Below are 12299 nucleotides of genomic sequence, written 5' to 3'. Positions count from 1 at the left end.
ATTATGCCTGTCAACAAGAAACACATCTGGCATCATGGTACAGTGTGTACACACACACACACCCCTAAAAGAAGTGTAGCACGAGACTTAGTCCAGCCACATGAGACACACATTGGTATTTTCTAGTCTAGTTTAATTTTTCATTAAAAAAACAGCCAGTTGTGCCCTGGCCGGTATGGCTCAGTTGGTTGAACTTTGCAGGTCAGGGCACATGCCCAGATTGGGGGCTTGATCCCCAGTAGGGGGCATGAGGGAGGTGGACAATCGATGTTTCTCATATCAATGTTTCTCTCATCAATAAAAACATATATATTTTTAAAAGAGCCAGTCATGATCCACTCAATTGATTTGACGACCCCTCAGGGTATCTTCTGACATCACCAACCAATCCACCAACACTAGGGGGCGTGTCCCCTACCACTCGGGTGCCACCCCACCACTCAGGAGACCCCAGGACTCCAGGAGCTGTGCCAGGGAGCTGGACAAAGAACACATCTTTCTCTTCTCTCCCACGCCTCCCCCTGGCTGTGGTCCCAGGTGGAAAAGCACCACACACCATGTACATTATCGCACTCACTCCTAGGCACAGGCTATTTCTCCTCCCCCTGAGGGCCTGGGCACCTCCCTAGGTGCTGGACAATTTGGGGGTGACCTGGGGAGCACTTCTAAGATGTCAGGCCCGGCCTAGGAGAACAATATCTGAACCCCCTAGATGCCCACGGCACCCTGAGCTCCATCTCCTCACACATCCTGGGTGACTTGTGGTTTTGAAAGTCGACCACTATAGAGGGAAGAACATGAATTCATTTTGGTGACTTTTCTTTTTTTAGAGAGAGAAAGACAGATAAAAGCCAGCCTGAACTTTAGAATCCACGGGCCCAGCTCGAACCCTAGCTGCATTCCCTGCGGAGTGTCGTTTCCATTTCCCGTGTGACAGCGGGGGCACGATGCCTGCTAACGGGGTCGTTTTGCGAATCCAACGAGCTGGGGCATAGGGACCGCACGGCCCCAACCAGGACCCGGAGGCTGCGCCTGTGTCTCCTCCTCCTCCTGGGAGCGCAGGCCATGGACACCTCTCAGGGCCTCGCCCTGCTCACCGGGTGGCTCCTGGCTGAGGGGACAGGGGCCCCAGCTCCAGGCAGTGATCGCAGCTCTTTCTTCAAAGGCCGAGAGGCCCTGCCGGCCTCTTCCTCCAGGTGGCAGGAAGATGGCAGCTTAGTCACAACCCTTGGCGCCTGGACACCTCCTCGAGAGGGCAGGCCCAGGGGCTCCTCCCTTCCTTCCTCATTTCGGTTCACTGCCCCCTCTTCACGCGGCTACAGACTCCTGCCCAGGGTGTGCAGAGGGCCAGACCTCCTGGACCCTGTAGCAAGGGTGTCAAACTCGCGGCTGGCGGGCCGCATGCCCTGGTGGCCGGCTGCGAGTTTGACATGCTTGCTAGGGCTCAGCCGAGACCTGCCATGTAGTAACTGCTTCTGACGTGGTCAAGTGTGTTCACCTCCTGCTGCCCAGGATAGAGCCCCGGCATCTCCCCTGCAGCCCCTGCTCCCACCCCCTCCCTCTAGGGGCTGCCCCAGCCCTCGGGTTCCCCCATCCAACAGTCCCTGAAAACAGAACCAGAGCACCTACTGGGTGTCAGGGAGTGTGCTGTCTCTATCCCATTCCCCCTCCAGCATCTCTCTCATGAGCATTATTCCCACACGGAGTTGAGACTCAGAGAGATGACGTAACCAGCTCAAGTGCTGGGCTCTGCGACTGCCATCATTCATTCTTTCATTCATTCATCAAAGCACCTGGAATGTGCCAAGCCTCCCACTAAGGTGAGAACGTCTCAGCACAGGAAAGGCCGGTCTCCCGCAGAGACTGACACGTCATCATTCACAAAGGGCCAGGGCCTCTGAGGCTTTGCCTTGTGGGCCTGGAGGGACACGCTAGGTCCGTGATCGGCAAACCGCGGCTCTTTGGCCCCTTGAGTGTGGCTCTTCCACAAAATACCACGTGCGGGCACGCACGTACAGTGCGATCGAAACTTCGTGGCCCATGCGCAGAAGTCGGTATTTTGTGGAAGAGCCAGTATTTTGTGGAAGAGCCACACTCAAGGGGCCAAAGAGCCGCATGTGGCTCGCGAGCCGCGGTTTGGCAAGCCGCAGTTTGCCGACCACTGTGCTAGGTCATCGGAATCATTGCAGGATGTGCGTAGCAGACCTTGGAGCTTTATCTAATTACTAGAGGCCCAGTGCATGAAATTCATGCACCGGTGGGTTCCCTAGTGGCTGCCAGCTGCCGGCCGGGGCCTGCCTTCGTTCTGCGCTGCCCCATGGTGGTCAGCACAGTCATAGCGAGTGATCGAACTCCCGGTCGGTGGAACTCCAGAGGGGGCACTTTGCATATTAGGCTTTCATATATACAGATTTTTGTTGTTGTTGTTAATACTCAGCCAAGGATATTTTTTCATTGATTTTTAGAGAAAGTAGAAGGGAGGGAGGGGGGGAGGGGGGGAGAGAGAGAGAGAGAGAGAGAGAGAGAGAGAGAGAAGAGAGAAACATTGATATAAAAGAGATATCTATTGGTCGCCTCCCACACATGCCAGACTGGGGGGCTGGGAATCCAATTTGCAACCCAGGTACGTGCAACCAGGACTGGGAATCGGTGCATGGACCCATGCTCTAACCACTGAGCACCCCCGCCAGGGCGCTTTATCCATTTTGCATCTCCACTCTGCCATTTAACAGCTGTGTGACCTTGAGCAAGTTACTTCTCTCAGTCTTAGTTTTCTCACCTCTAAAATGGGACTAACAAGAGCACTGCCTGGTGTCACTGTTTGCAAGATTGACAAGGACGTCGGTTGTCGGAGCTCAGTGCTGGGTACCAGGAAAGCGCTCGGCACGCAGCAGCTCTTAGCAGCTGTCAGCACCAGCACCAGCGTTTCTGCCCATCGGGGCCCCGGAGGGTCCTGGAAGGTGGCAGGTGGCAGGTGGTGTTCTGGGCTGGGTGCGGTTTTCACCGGCAAGGATGGCGTCTTTGAAGGAGGGAGAAGTGGGCCTGGAGCTCCGGATCCCGAGACATCCTACCCAGCCTCTAGCCAGTTTTAGCCAAGACACGGTAGCTTAAGCCAGCGGCTTCTGACACCCAAATGTATTTTTAAATTCCTGTTGACCTGCAACCAGTTCTGAATAAATAGAGCAGCTCTGAGGGTGGTTACCAGACACCCGCTCCACCCTGCAGCTGCTCAACAATCACAGGCTCCCTCCCGCGGAGGGTGCCAGCCCTTCCTGCCGCCCCTACAGGAAGTTCTTCTGCTAACCCTAACGGGGTGCACCAGGTCCACCCAGGACCCCCAGCTGCCCTGGAGGCCGGAACAGGGGATGCTAAGGTGACAGGCAGTGAGCCGGGGAGCAGGTGGTGGTGAGGAGGGGTCCTTACTGGCAGATCTAAGGAAGCACCACCCTCCAGGGTTACCAGGGAAAAGCCCGGGACTGTCCCCCTCCTCTGCATCCTGTGGGCTGCACCCTTCCCTCTGGGGGCTTCCCTGGGACTCCCCGCCCCCACCCAGCGTTGCATGGCCATCTGTTGCCACCAGACACCCTCCCGTGGGGCCAGGGGTACTCACCTACTGACACAGTAGAACGCGATCAGTCTGAAGATGTCCTCAAACACAAGAACCGAGCCTTCCAGGTACAATACTGAGGAGAGATGACAGAGGCCCGGATGAGTGTCCTGGTCAGAGGGAGGGAGGGTCCCTGGGCGAGGGGGGGAGGGCGGCGGGGGGGGGGCGGGGGAGGTGTCTATCGAGTTCGTTATCGCAGGGCCTGGCCTGCTGCGGCCACATGTTCATCAGCTGCCCTCGGGACCACATAGAAGTGAGAAAGGAACTTCTGTGGCAGCGATGTTCAACCTTTCTCACCTCACGGCACATACACTAATTACAGAAATTCTGTGGCACACTGAAAGTATGTATGTTTTGCCTGAAAAACAAAGGTATGCAATGGATTCCTTCACACCACACAGCTATTGTTGTATTGGCTGTTGTCATTTTTTGATTTGTCAATCTAGGGGAGGAAAGAAGTCGGTGCCCCTGACTAAACAGTCAGGTATTGCATGTCTTAAAAATTCTGGCAGCACACTGGTTGAAAATCACTATTCTATGGTGTTAATCCACTGAGATTTGGGGTGGTGATTACCTGAACGAATACACATCATTTTGGGCACAATAACACAGAAGCCTCCAGAATGGAAGCAGAGTGAAACGTTTAACTGATCAGGGTCACCTCAACCTGGCGATTCTGAGGGCGGAGGGGACAGCGGGAGAAAGCTGCCCAGTTCTGTGTTGGCCTCCGGGAGGTTCATCGGTCCAGGGCGCTGACCCGGGGCCCCTGGCCCTCCACCCAAGAGGACCTGGTAGGACCTCACTTGCGTGCCTGCATGGCATCCCAAGGGCGAGGCTGGCCCTGACGTTTTCCAGCTCTGACAAGGGAGAGGGACCAAGGCATTTGCCCAAGATCCCACCCCAGGGTGGGTGTGGCTCCTTGGAGAGACTGGGTGCCAGGATGTGGCACCAGTGCCCGAAGCTGGGGGTGCAGTGACCAGAGGGTGTGGCACAATGCCACACCCTGCTTTGGACGGCAGGCAAGGGCCCAGGGACGTTGAGTGGATGCTCCCCAGAGCCCTTGGCGCCCTCCACACCCACGACTCCTGACTCTCACTCAGGGCTCATTTGCCCAACAGAGGGGCTCCCTGTGCTGGGGACCCCCCACTGCACTTTCTAGGGCATCAGAAGGGCCGAGAAACATGTGTGCATCACCCCTCAGTTCCAATTTCCTGAGGGCCTTCCAGCAGCTGTGTGATGGAGGGAAGGCAGGTCCCGGTCCCAGGCCGGGCTCTGACCCTGGGACCAACAGGGTGACTCTGGGTAGGTCCCTTCCCCTCCCAGCACTGCAGTTCTTTCACCCTCCGACCCTGAACCCCCCGTGCATCCAGGTGACACTGGCCGGCGGCCCGTTTTCATAGCCTAGGACAGCGTTCCTTGCACTGGTGGTCTGCGAGGTGGTTACAGGTGGCCTCACATAGACCAACACGGGCTGTTGTAATAGCTTTAGTTTTATATTTGCCTTCTTCCCATGTTCTAAACCAGGGGTCCTCAAACTTTTTAAACAGGGGGCCAGTTCACTGTCCCTCAGACCGCTGGAGGGCCGGACTATAGTTTAAAAAAAAAAAAAACTATGAACAAATTCCTATGCACACGGCACATATCTTATTTTGAAGTAAAAAAAACAAAACGGGAACAAATACAATATTTGTATTTGCATGTGGCCCGCGGGCCGTAGTTTGAGGACCCCTGTTCTAAACAGTTAACATGCCTTTTAAAAAACGTTAACATTCATCATCTATTTACGGCAAAGAGGTCACGGTTTCCCATTAGGACAGACACAAGAAGGTTAAAAGGAAGTTTAAAGAAAAACACGCAGTAGGTGATAGCATGGGAGGTGCTCTGAAGATGCTACAAAGGACGAGTCTGAGAAACACTGCCTGGGGCCCGCGCCCTCTGTGAAGTGATAGGGGAAGGGCGGCCCACGGCGCCATCTGGTGCTGGCATTGGGTACGGCGCCTACTCGCGGCAGTGCTGGCCACGGGAGCCGGGTGCCCAGACACCTGCAGCCACAAGAGCTAGAGACCCTTCCACCTGTAAAAGGAGACCCTGAAGCAGGAGCCCCTCACGGCAGGGGGTGGTGGTGACGCACGCAGAAAGCCCCGCCTCCTACGCGGGCCGTGCTCAACAATGAGCAGCTTTCCTTCGCTGTGGGGACCTGGTCTGACCTTGGCCGGCACAGATGAAACCTTTGAGACGAAGCAGGCACCCCCTCTCGGGCCTGCTGGCGCTTGACATAAAGCCGCACTTCTTTCAGACGTTTTCCCACCGTCTGCGTGCTGGCCAGGTCCTCGAGGGCAGGGACCAGCGCGCATTCACTTTTGTCAGCGGAGGACAGAGCACAGTTCTCGACACAGCACCAGTCGCCTTCCTACTGTTAAGGCTGTCGAGTTTCAAAATCACAAGCAAGGGTCAAGGCTCTCGTTTGTTTCCTGTGACCTCTTCTGCCCCAGCTCCAGCCCCAGCCAGCTGCCCATGTTTGCCCGGTCCTGATGGTGGGAACTGCTTCCCCTCACCCCGAGGCCCCCCGGAGCCCCTGCACGCCAGGGCCAGGCTGGGCCCCAGGGTGAGCCTCCCTCAGCTTCCAGCAGAGCCGCCTGAAATGGGTAAACTTATGCTACAGGATGCATGACAGGAATACAGCTCAATAAAGCCATTATTAAACCAAGAAAAATGCTCGCCGGGTGGACAATTTCACTGCCCGCAGTAAGATTTTCTGGGATTTTTGTAATGAGCATCTATGAGTTCTGTAAGCAGAGAAACTGCCAGGATTCTCCACCTGTTTCTCTAATTTCCTACTGTTCTCTGTAAACATGTCTCTAGAGCCGACTGGCTTCTGGCGTCCTCTCAGCTCCTGCTGCTATAGAACCGCTCACAGTCCTGCAGGGCACAGCTGACAGGCCCCATCCACCCACTGTCACCCCTAACACACACCCCTGCCCCCCAGCCTGCTTCTAAAGAGCCTTGGGCGCGTCCAGCACCCACTCTGCCCTTGGCAGCAGCTCACGCAGGGACCCAGCCAGCGGCTCCTCCCAATACAGATGCCAGGGCTGGCGGCCACCTTTGAAAAGCACGGGCAGCAACCCCTCCACTGTGTGCAGCCCCAGGGTCCCTCAGCAGAAGCCCCGGTGGGAACACGCCAGACCCTCTCTGGCCATTTCTCTTTCAAAGGGTGAGGAGAGAATGGGTACCAGCCAGCAGCATCTGGCGTGTCCCGAGGTGACCACAGCCGACAACAACTGAACTCTGCCTCCACTTAGAGGAAAGGAAAGCTTTCACCTATGACTCCCCATCAAGGCTGAGTGGGGACAGGGTGCAGATGCCAGGCCCACACACGCCGGAATGGCTCCCAGCATTCACAACCCCAGTGTCAAAATGAGATATGCACAGCCTGACCGGCGTGGCTCAGTGGCTGAGTGTCGACCTATGAACCAGGAGGTCATGGCTCAGTTCCTGGTCATGGCACATGCCTGGGTTGTGGGCTTGGTCCCCAATGGGGGGCATGCAGGAGGCAGCTGATCAATGATTCTCTCTCATCATTGAAGTTTTATCTCTCTCTCCCTCTCCCTTTCTCTCAGAAATCAATAAAAATATATTTAGAAAAAGAGAGATATCCACAAAGAATGGAAAGCTAGTAGATCTTTAAAAAAAGGGGGGGGGGAATTCCATTTAATCACTCAATCGTCCAAATGAACTGCCAAGGACAGGAGCTGCGTGTGTATCTTCTGTTCTTCACGGTTACCCAGACCCAGGCATGGTGTTGTGCATGTTGCCGGCTCTCCGATGCTTATTTAATTATTAATTTACAAAGTGTTTTATTTGAAAATACTTAGAAGAGTCATAAGAAGTTGCAGAGATGTACAGGGAGGTCCTGGGCACCCTTCACCCAATTTTACATGGGTGCATGTGTGTGTACATGTGTGTACGTGTGTGTGCGTGTGCGTACTGGTACCGTGCTATGAATTGTATCCCGTGTGTAGCTGTCTGGAATCACCATCACAACCGAGATATGTCACTGCACCATCACTGCAGGGCTCCCTGTGCTCCCCGCTCAGAGCCACGGCCACTCTCCGCTCACGCCGGACCCCCGGCAACCACCAATCTGTTCTCCACCTCTATGGTGATGTTATTTCACGAATGTCTTATAAGTGGAGTCACACAGTATCCAGCCTTGACACTGGCTTTCTTCACTCAGCATGATTTCCTCGAGGGCCATCCAGGTCGCTGGCTGAACCAATCGCCCGCTCCTCTTTAGTGCCGAGTCAGCGCCCATGGTTGGGATGGAGCATTCTTTGCTTGACTAGTCACCCGCTGAAGGACATCTGGGGAGTTTCCAGTTTTGAGTTACTATGCACAGAGCTCCTATGGACATTTGTGTGCAAGTGTCTGCATGAGAATATGCTTTCTGGGCGACATCTGTAATACCGTCAGTAATAAAAAATATATTTAAAAAGGAAATAGACTTTCCTTTCTCTGGGGTCTATGCCCAGGAGTGCTATTGCTGGGTCATACGGTAAGTCCATCAAAGGAACCAACCACCAGACTGCTCTCCTGAGTGGCCAGCAATGCACGCGGGGTCCAGCGTCTCCCGTGCCTGCCGATTTGTTGTCGCTGTTCTTTATTGTAGCCATTCCAGTCGGTGTAGAGTGACATCTCAAGATGGTTTTGATTTGCATTTCTCTGATTTGGATTTTTGGAAACAAAGATGTTGACCTTCTTTTCATGTGGTTATTTGTTATCTGTATATCTACCCTCTGGTGAAATGTCTATATCGTTTGCCAATTTTCTAATTGGGTATTTTTTTAATGTTGAGGTTTTTAAAAATCACTTCAATGAGATATTCACATACTGTACAATTCACCAATTTAAAGTGCACAATTAATGGTCTTACCATATTCACAGAGTTGTGCAACCATCACCACAATCAGTTGTAGAACATGTTCACCATCCCAAAAGGAAACCCTGGATGTGGGTGCCCTCGGCTTAGTCATTTTATTTATCTTTTGTCCTTCGATTTTCTCATCTTTAAATGGTGACAACAACAGTATTTTCATCATAGGTTGTTGTTGAGGCAAATTAATAGAAAGCATTTAACCTAGCATACAGTTGAATCCACTTTTTGACAAGTAGTCAAAAAGTGGATGAAATCTGTATACAAGTTTTTATGTGGACATATGTTTTCATGCCTCTTGACTATATATTAGGAGTGGCATTGCTGGGTCATCTGGTAATTACATGTTTAAAAAATGACCAAACTGGAGGACCTCAACAGCATAAAAATGGAAAAGAACCAGTTGGAAGTGAAGGATACACTAACTGAAATAAATTACAGGTAATCAGCAGTAGAGTAGGTGAAGCCGAGAATCAAATAGTCAATTTGGAAGATGTGGAAGCAAAAACACCCAAACAGAACCCCCCCTGCCCCAAAAAAGGGGGGGAGGAGGATAGTGTAAGGAGCCTCTGGGACAACTTCAAGTGAACCAACATTCACATCACGAGAGTGCTGGAAGGAGGAGAGAGAGAGCAAGACATTGAAAACCTATTTGAAAAAATTATAACGAAAAACTTCCCTAACTTGGTGAAGGGAACAGACATATAAGTCCAGGAAGCTCAAAGAGTCCCAAAGAAGATGAACCCAAAGAGGCCCACACCAAGACACAACACAATTAAAATGTAAAAGGTTAAAGACAAAGATTGACCTTAAAAGCAGCAAGAGGAAAGTAGTTCATTACCTACAAGGGAGTGGCCGTAGGACTGTCAGCTGATTTCTCAAAAGAATCTTTGCAGGCCAGAAGGGAGTGGCAAGAAATATTCAAAGTGGTGAAAAGCAAGGCCCTACAACCAAGATTACTCTATCCTGCGAAGCTCTCATTTAGAATTGATGGACATATAAAGCTTCCAAAACAGACCAAAGAAAAAAAAAGGTAAAGGAGTTCATCACTACCAACCCAGTATTACGTGAAATGTTAAAGAGTCTTCTTTAAAAAGAAGAAGAGAAAAAATATGAACAATAAAATGTCAACAAATACATATCTATCAATTGAATTTAAAAAACAAAATGAACAAGCAGAACAGAAACAGATGCATAGATACAGAGAACTTTTTGTTGGTTGGTGGATGGGAGGGGTGTTGGGGAGAAATGTAAAAAAGGTGAAGGGATTAAGAAGTACAAATAGGTTGTTACAGAATAGTCCTGGGGTGTAAAGCACAGCATGGGGAACACAGTCAATAATATTCTAATAACTAGGTGTGGTGCGGGATGGGTGTGGGAGTTATTGGGGTGATCACTTAGTAAGTTATGCAATGTCTGGTCACTGGGGTGTACGCCTGAAACTAATATAATGATGCATGTAAACTGTAATTGAAAATAAAAAATAATTAAATTTGCAACACCCCCCCCCAAAAAAAAACCTACCAATTACTAAACTGTTTTCAAAGTTACTACTTCACTTTGTTTCCACGAGCAATGTCTGAGGGTTCCAATTTCTCCACATCCTTGTCAACACTTGTCTTTTCTAGTGCAGCCTTCCTAGTGGGCGGGAGGTGATATCTCTCGGTGGTTTTGATTTGCATTTGCCTAATTACTAGTGATGTTGAATGTCTTTGCATGTGCTAACAGGCCATTTGTGTACAGTCTTTGGAGATAAGTTTATTCAGATCCTTTCCCCACTTTAAATTGGGTTACTTGTCTTTAATGTTGAGTTTTGAGAGTTTTTATTCTAGGACAAGGCCTTTGTCAGTTGTGTGATTTGCAAATATTTTCTCCCAGTCTGTAATTTGCCTTTTCATACTAAGGTCTTTCAAACATCTATTTTTAAGAATGGGGAAAAAAAAATGGCCCTGGCTGGGTGGCTGGGTCGGTTAGAGTGTCATTCCATACACCAAAAGGTTGCAGGTTCGATTCCCAGTCAGGGCACATACCTAGGTTGTGGGTTCAATCCCTGGCTGGGGCACATATGGGAGGCAACCAATGTTTCTTTCTTTTTTTTCTAATCCTCACCCAAGGATATTTTCCCATTGATTTTTAGAGAGAGTGGAAGGGAGGGGGAGAGAGAGAGAGAGACGTCGATGTGACAGAGACACATGAATTGGTTGCTGCCTGCATGCGCCCTGAGTAGGGCAAGGGATCAAGCTTGCAACCAAGGTATTGTGCCCTTGACCGGAATTGAACCCAGGACCCTTTAGTTCACAGGTCAACACTCTATTCATTGAACCAAACCGGCTAGGGCTGATTGATATTTCTTACATTGAAGTTTCTCTCTCTCAAATCAATAAAACATATCCTTAGGTGAGGATTAAAAAAAAAAAAAGGATGAAAAAATAAATGCTGTCCAAGTTTGTTTGCAAAATAGTAAGCACTCAACTGGTGTTGTATAACTGATTGACAGGGGTATCTCCAACCTGTTATAATTAACAGTCACCTCTTATTTGTAGCTGGCAGCATCTATTGTTATAATTACTGCTTAATGGGCCTGTAGCCAGTTATTACCATAATCAAGGCCAAAGTCCCTCTGCAATCTTGACACTGTTAATTCCCTTAACAGACACTTTCTTCATGGATGGTGCAAAGGTAAACTGGAGACAGGCCTGGTTTTAATGACCACAAACTCCCAGGGACTGAGGCGAGTGAATGTGACAAATGAAAACCTTTCCACGTCACATTCACGCTGCGCAGAGAATGGGTCAGCCTTGCCTTCGCTGAAATGAAGGACAAACGTTTCTTCACCTGAGCCTGACCCTCGGCTTCGAGGAGGAACAGATCCGTACACAAAACGTGGAATGAGGCTACACCTTGCCGAGGGTCACTAAGATGGCCACGTGAACACTGACTGAGAAACAGAAGTCCAGTCGTTCCTGTTAGCAGATGGCCTTGTTAACCGCAGAGATGAAACACGGCAGTTGTTAATCAATCTCCAGTTTTGAGCCCCCTTGGAAGGACTGGGTCAGAGTTACTCTTTAGCTAAAACATTTTCATTGTGTTACCACTCACTGACAAATATTTATCGTTTTCATGGTCTGTAGAAAGAAAGGGGAAATGGACGTAGAAAGTGAGAGGAAGCCTCGCAGTTTGAAGGGTGACAGGGAACTTGCCAACAGCCTGGCCGCAGGACTGCCTGAACGCCTTCCTGAGGGCCAGAGATTCAAACAGCTGGCTCACTCGCTTTTTAAAAAATATATTTTTATTGATTTCAGGGAGGAAGGGAGAGAGAGAGATAGAAACATCAATGATGAGAGAGAATCATTGATTGGCTGCCTCCTGCACGCCCCCTACTGGGGATTGAGTCTGCAACCTGGGCATGTGCCCTTGGCCGGGAATCCAACCGTGACCTCATAGATCGATGCTCAACCACTGAGCCACGCCGGCTGGGCCTGCTCACACTCTTTTCATGATTGAAAATTTGCTTGGTGGGGGTGGGAGAGGCATGAATTGATTTCATCTAAGAGGAAACCTGGCATGTAACAAGGCCTCAACATGCCCATTTACGGAGTGAGCATTGGGTGGGTGAGAATTGCCCCAGGAGGGCAGGGTCCCCAGAGGGTCCCAGGAAGGACCCCATGTGGGCAGTCAGAGGGCTCACCTTTGGAGAGAAAAGGCCATCACACCTGGCTGGCGGGGGGTGGGGTGGGGTGGGGATTTGGTGGGCCCCGGAAG

The 12299-nt window shown here is 50.9% G+C and overlaps 1 protein-coding gene across 6 annotated transcripts in view; it reads right to left on the bottom strand.

Annotated features, from left to right (window-relative positions):
• The window catches only part of RIN3 (Ras and Rab interactor 3), a 113859-nt gene that overhangs the window by 41655 nt on the left and 59905 nt on the right, over positions 1-12299 (bottom strand). For all 6 annotated transcript variants that reach the window (XM_059687982.1, XM_059688003.1, XM_059688031.1 and 3 more), the window contains one exon: positions 3611-3683. In XM_059687982.1, coding sequence (XP_059543965.1) covers positions 3611-3683 — 73 coding nt within the window. The remainder of the gene's footprint in view (positions 1-3610; positions 3684-12299) is intronic.

Source organism: Myotis daubentonii, chromosome 1 (assembly GCF_963259705.1).
Source record: "Myotis daubentonii chromosome 1, mMyoDau2.1, whole genome shotgun sequence".
Lineage (NCBI taxonomy): Eukaryota > Metazoa > Chordata > Mammalia > Chiroptera > Vespertilionidae > Myotis > Myotis daubentonii.
The sequence above is the reverse complement of the archived record's forward strand: the minus strand, read 5'-3'. Positions and strand labels throughout refer to the sequence as shown.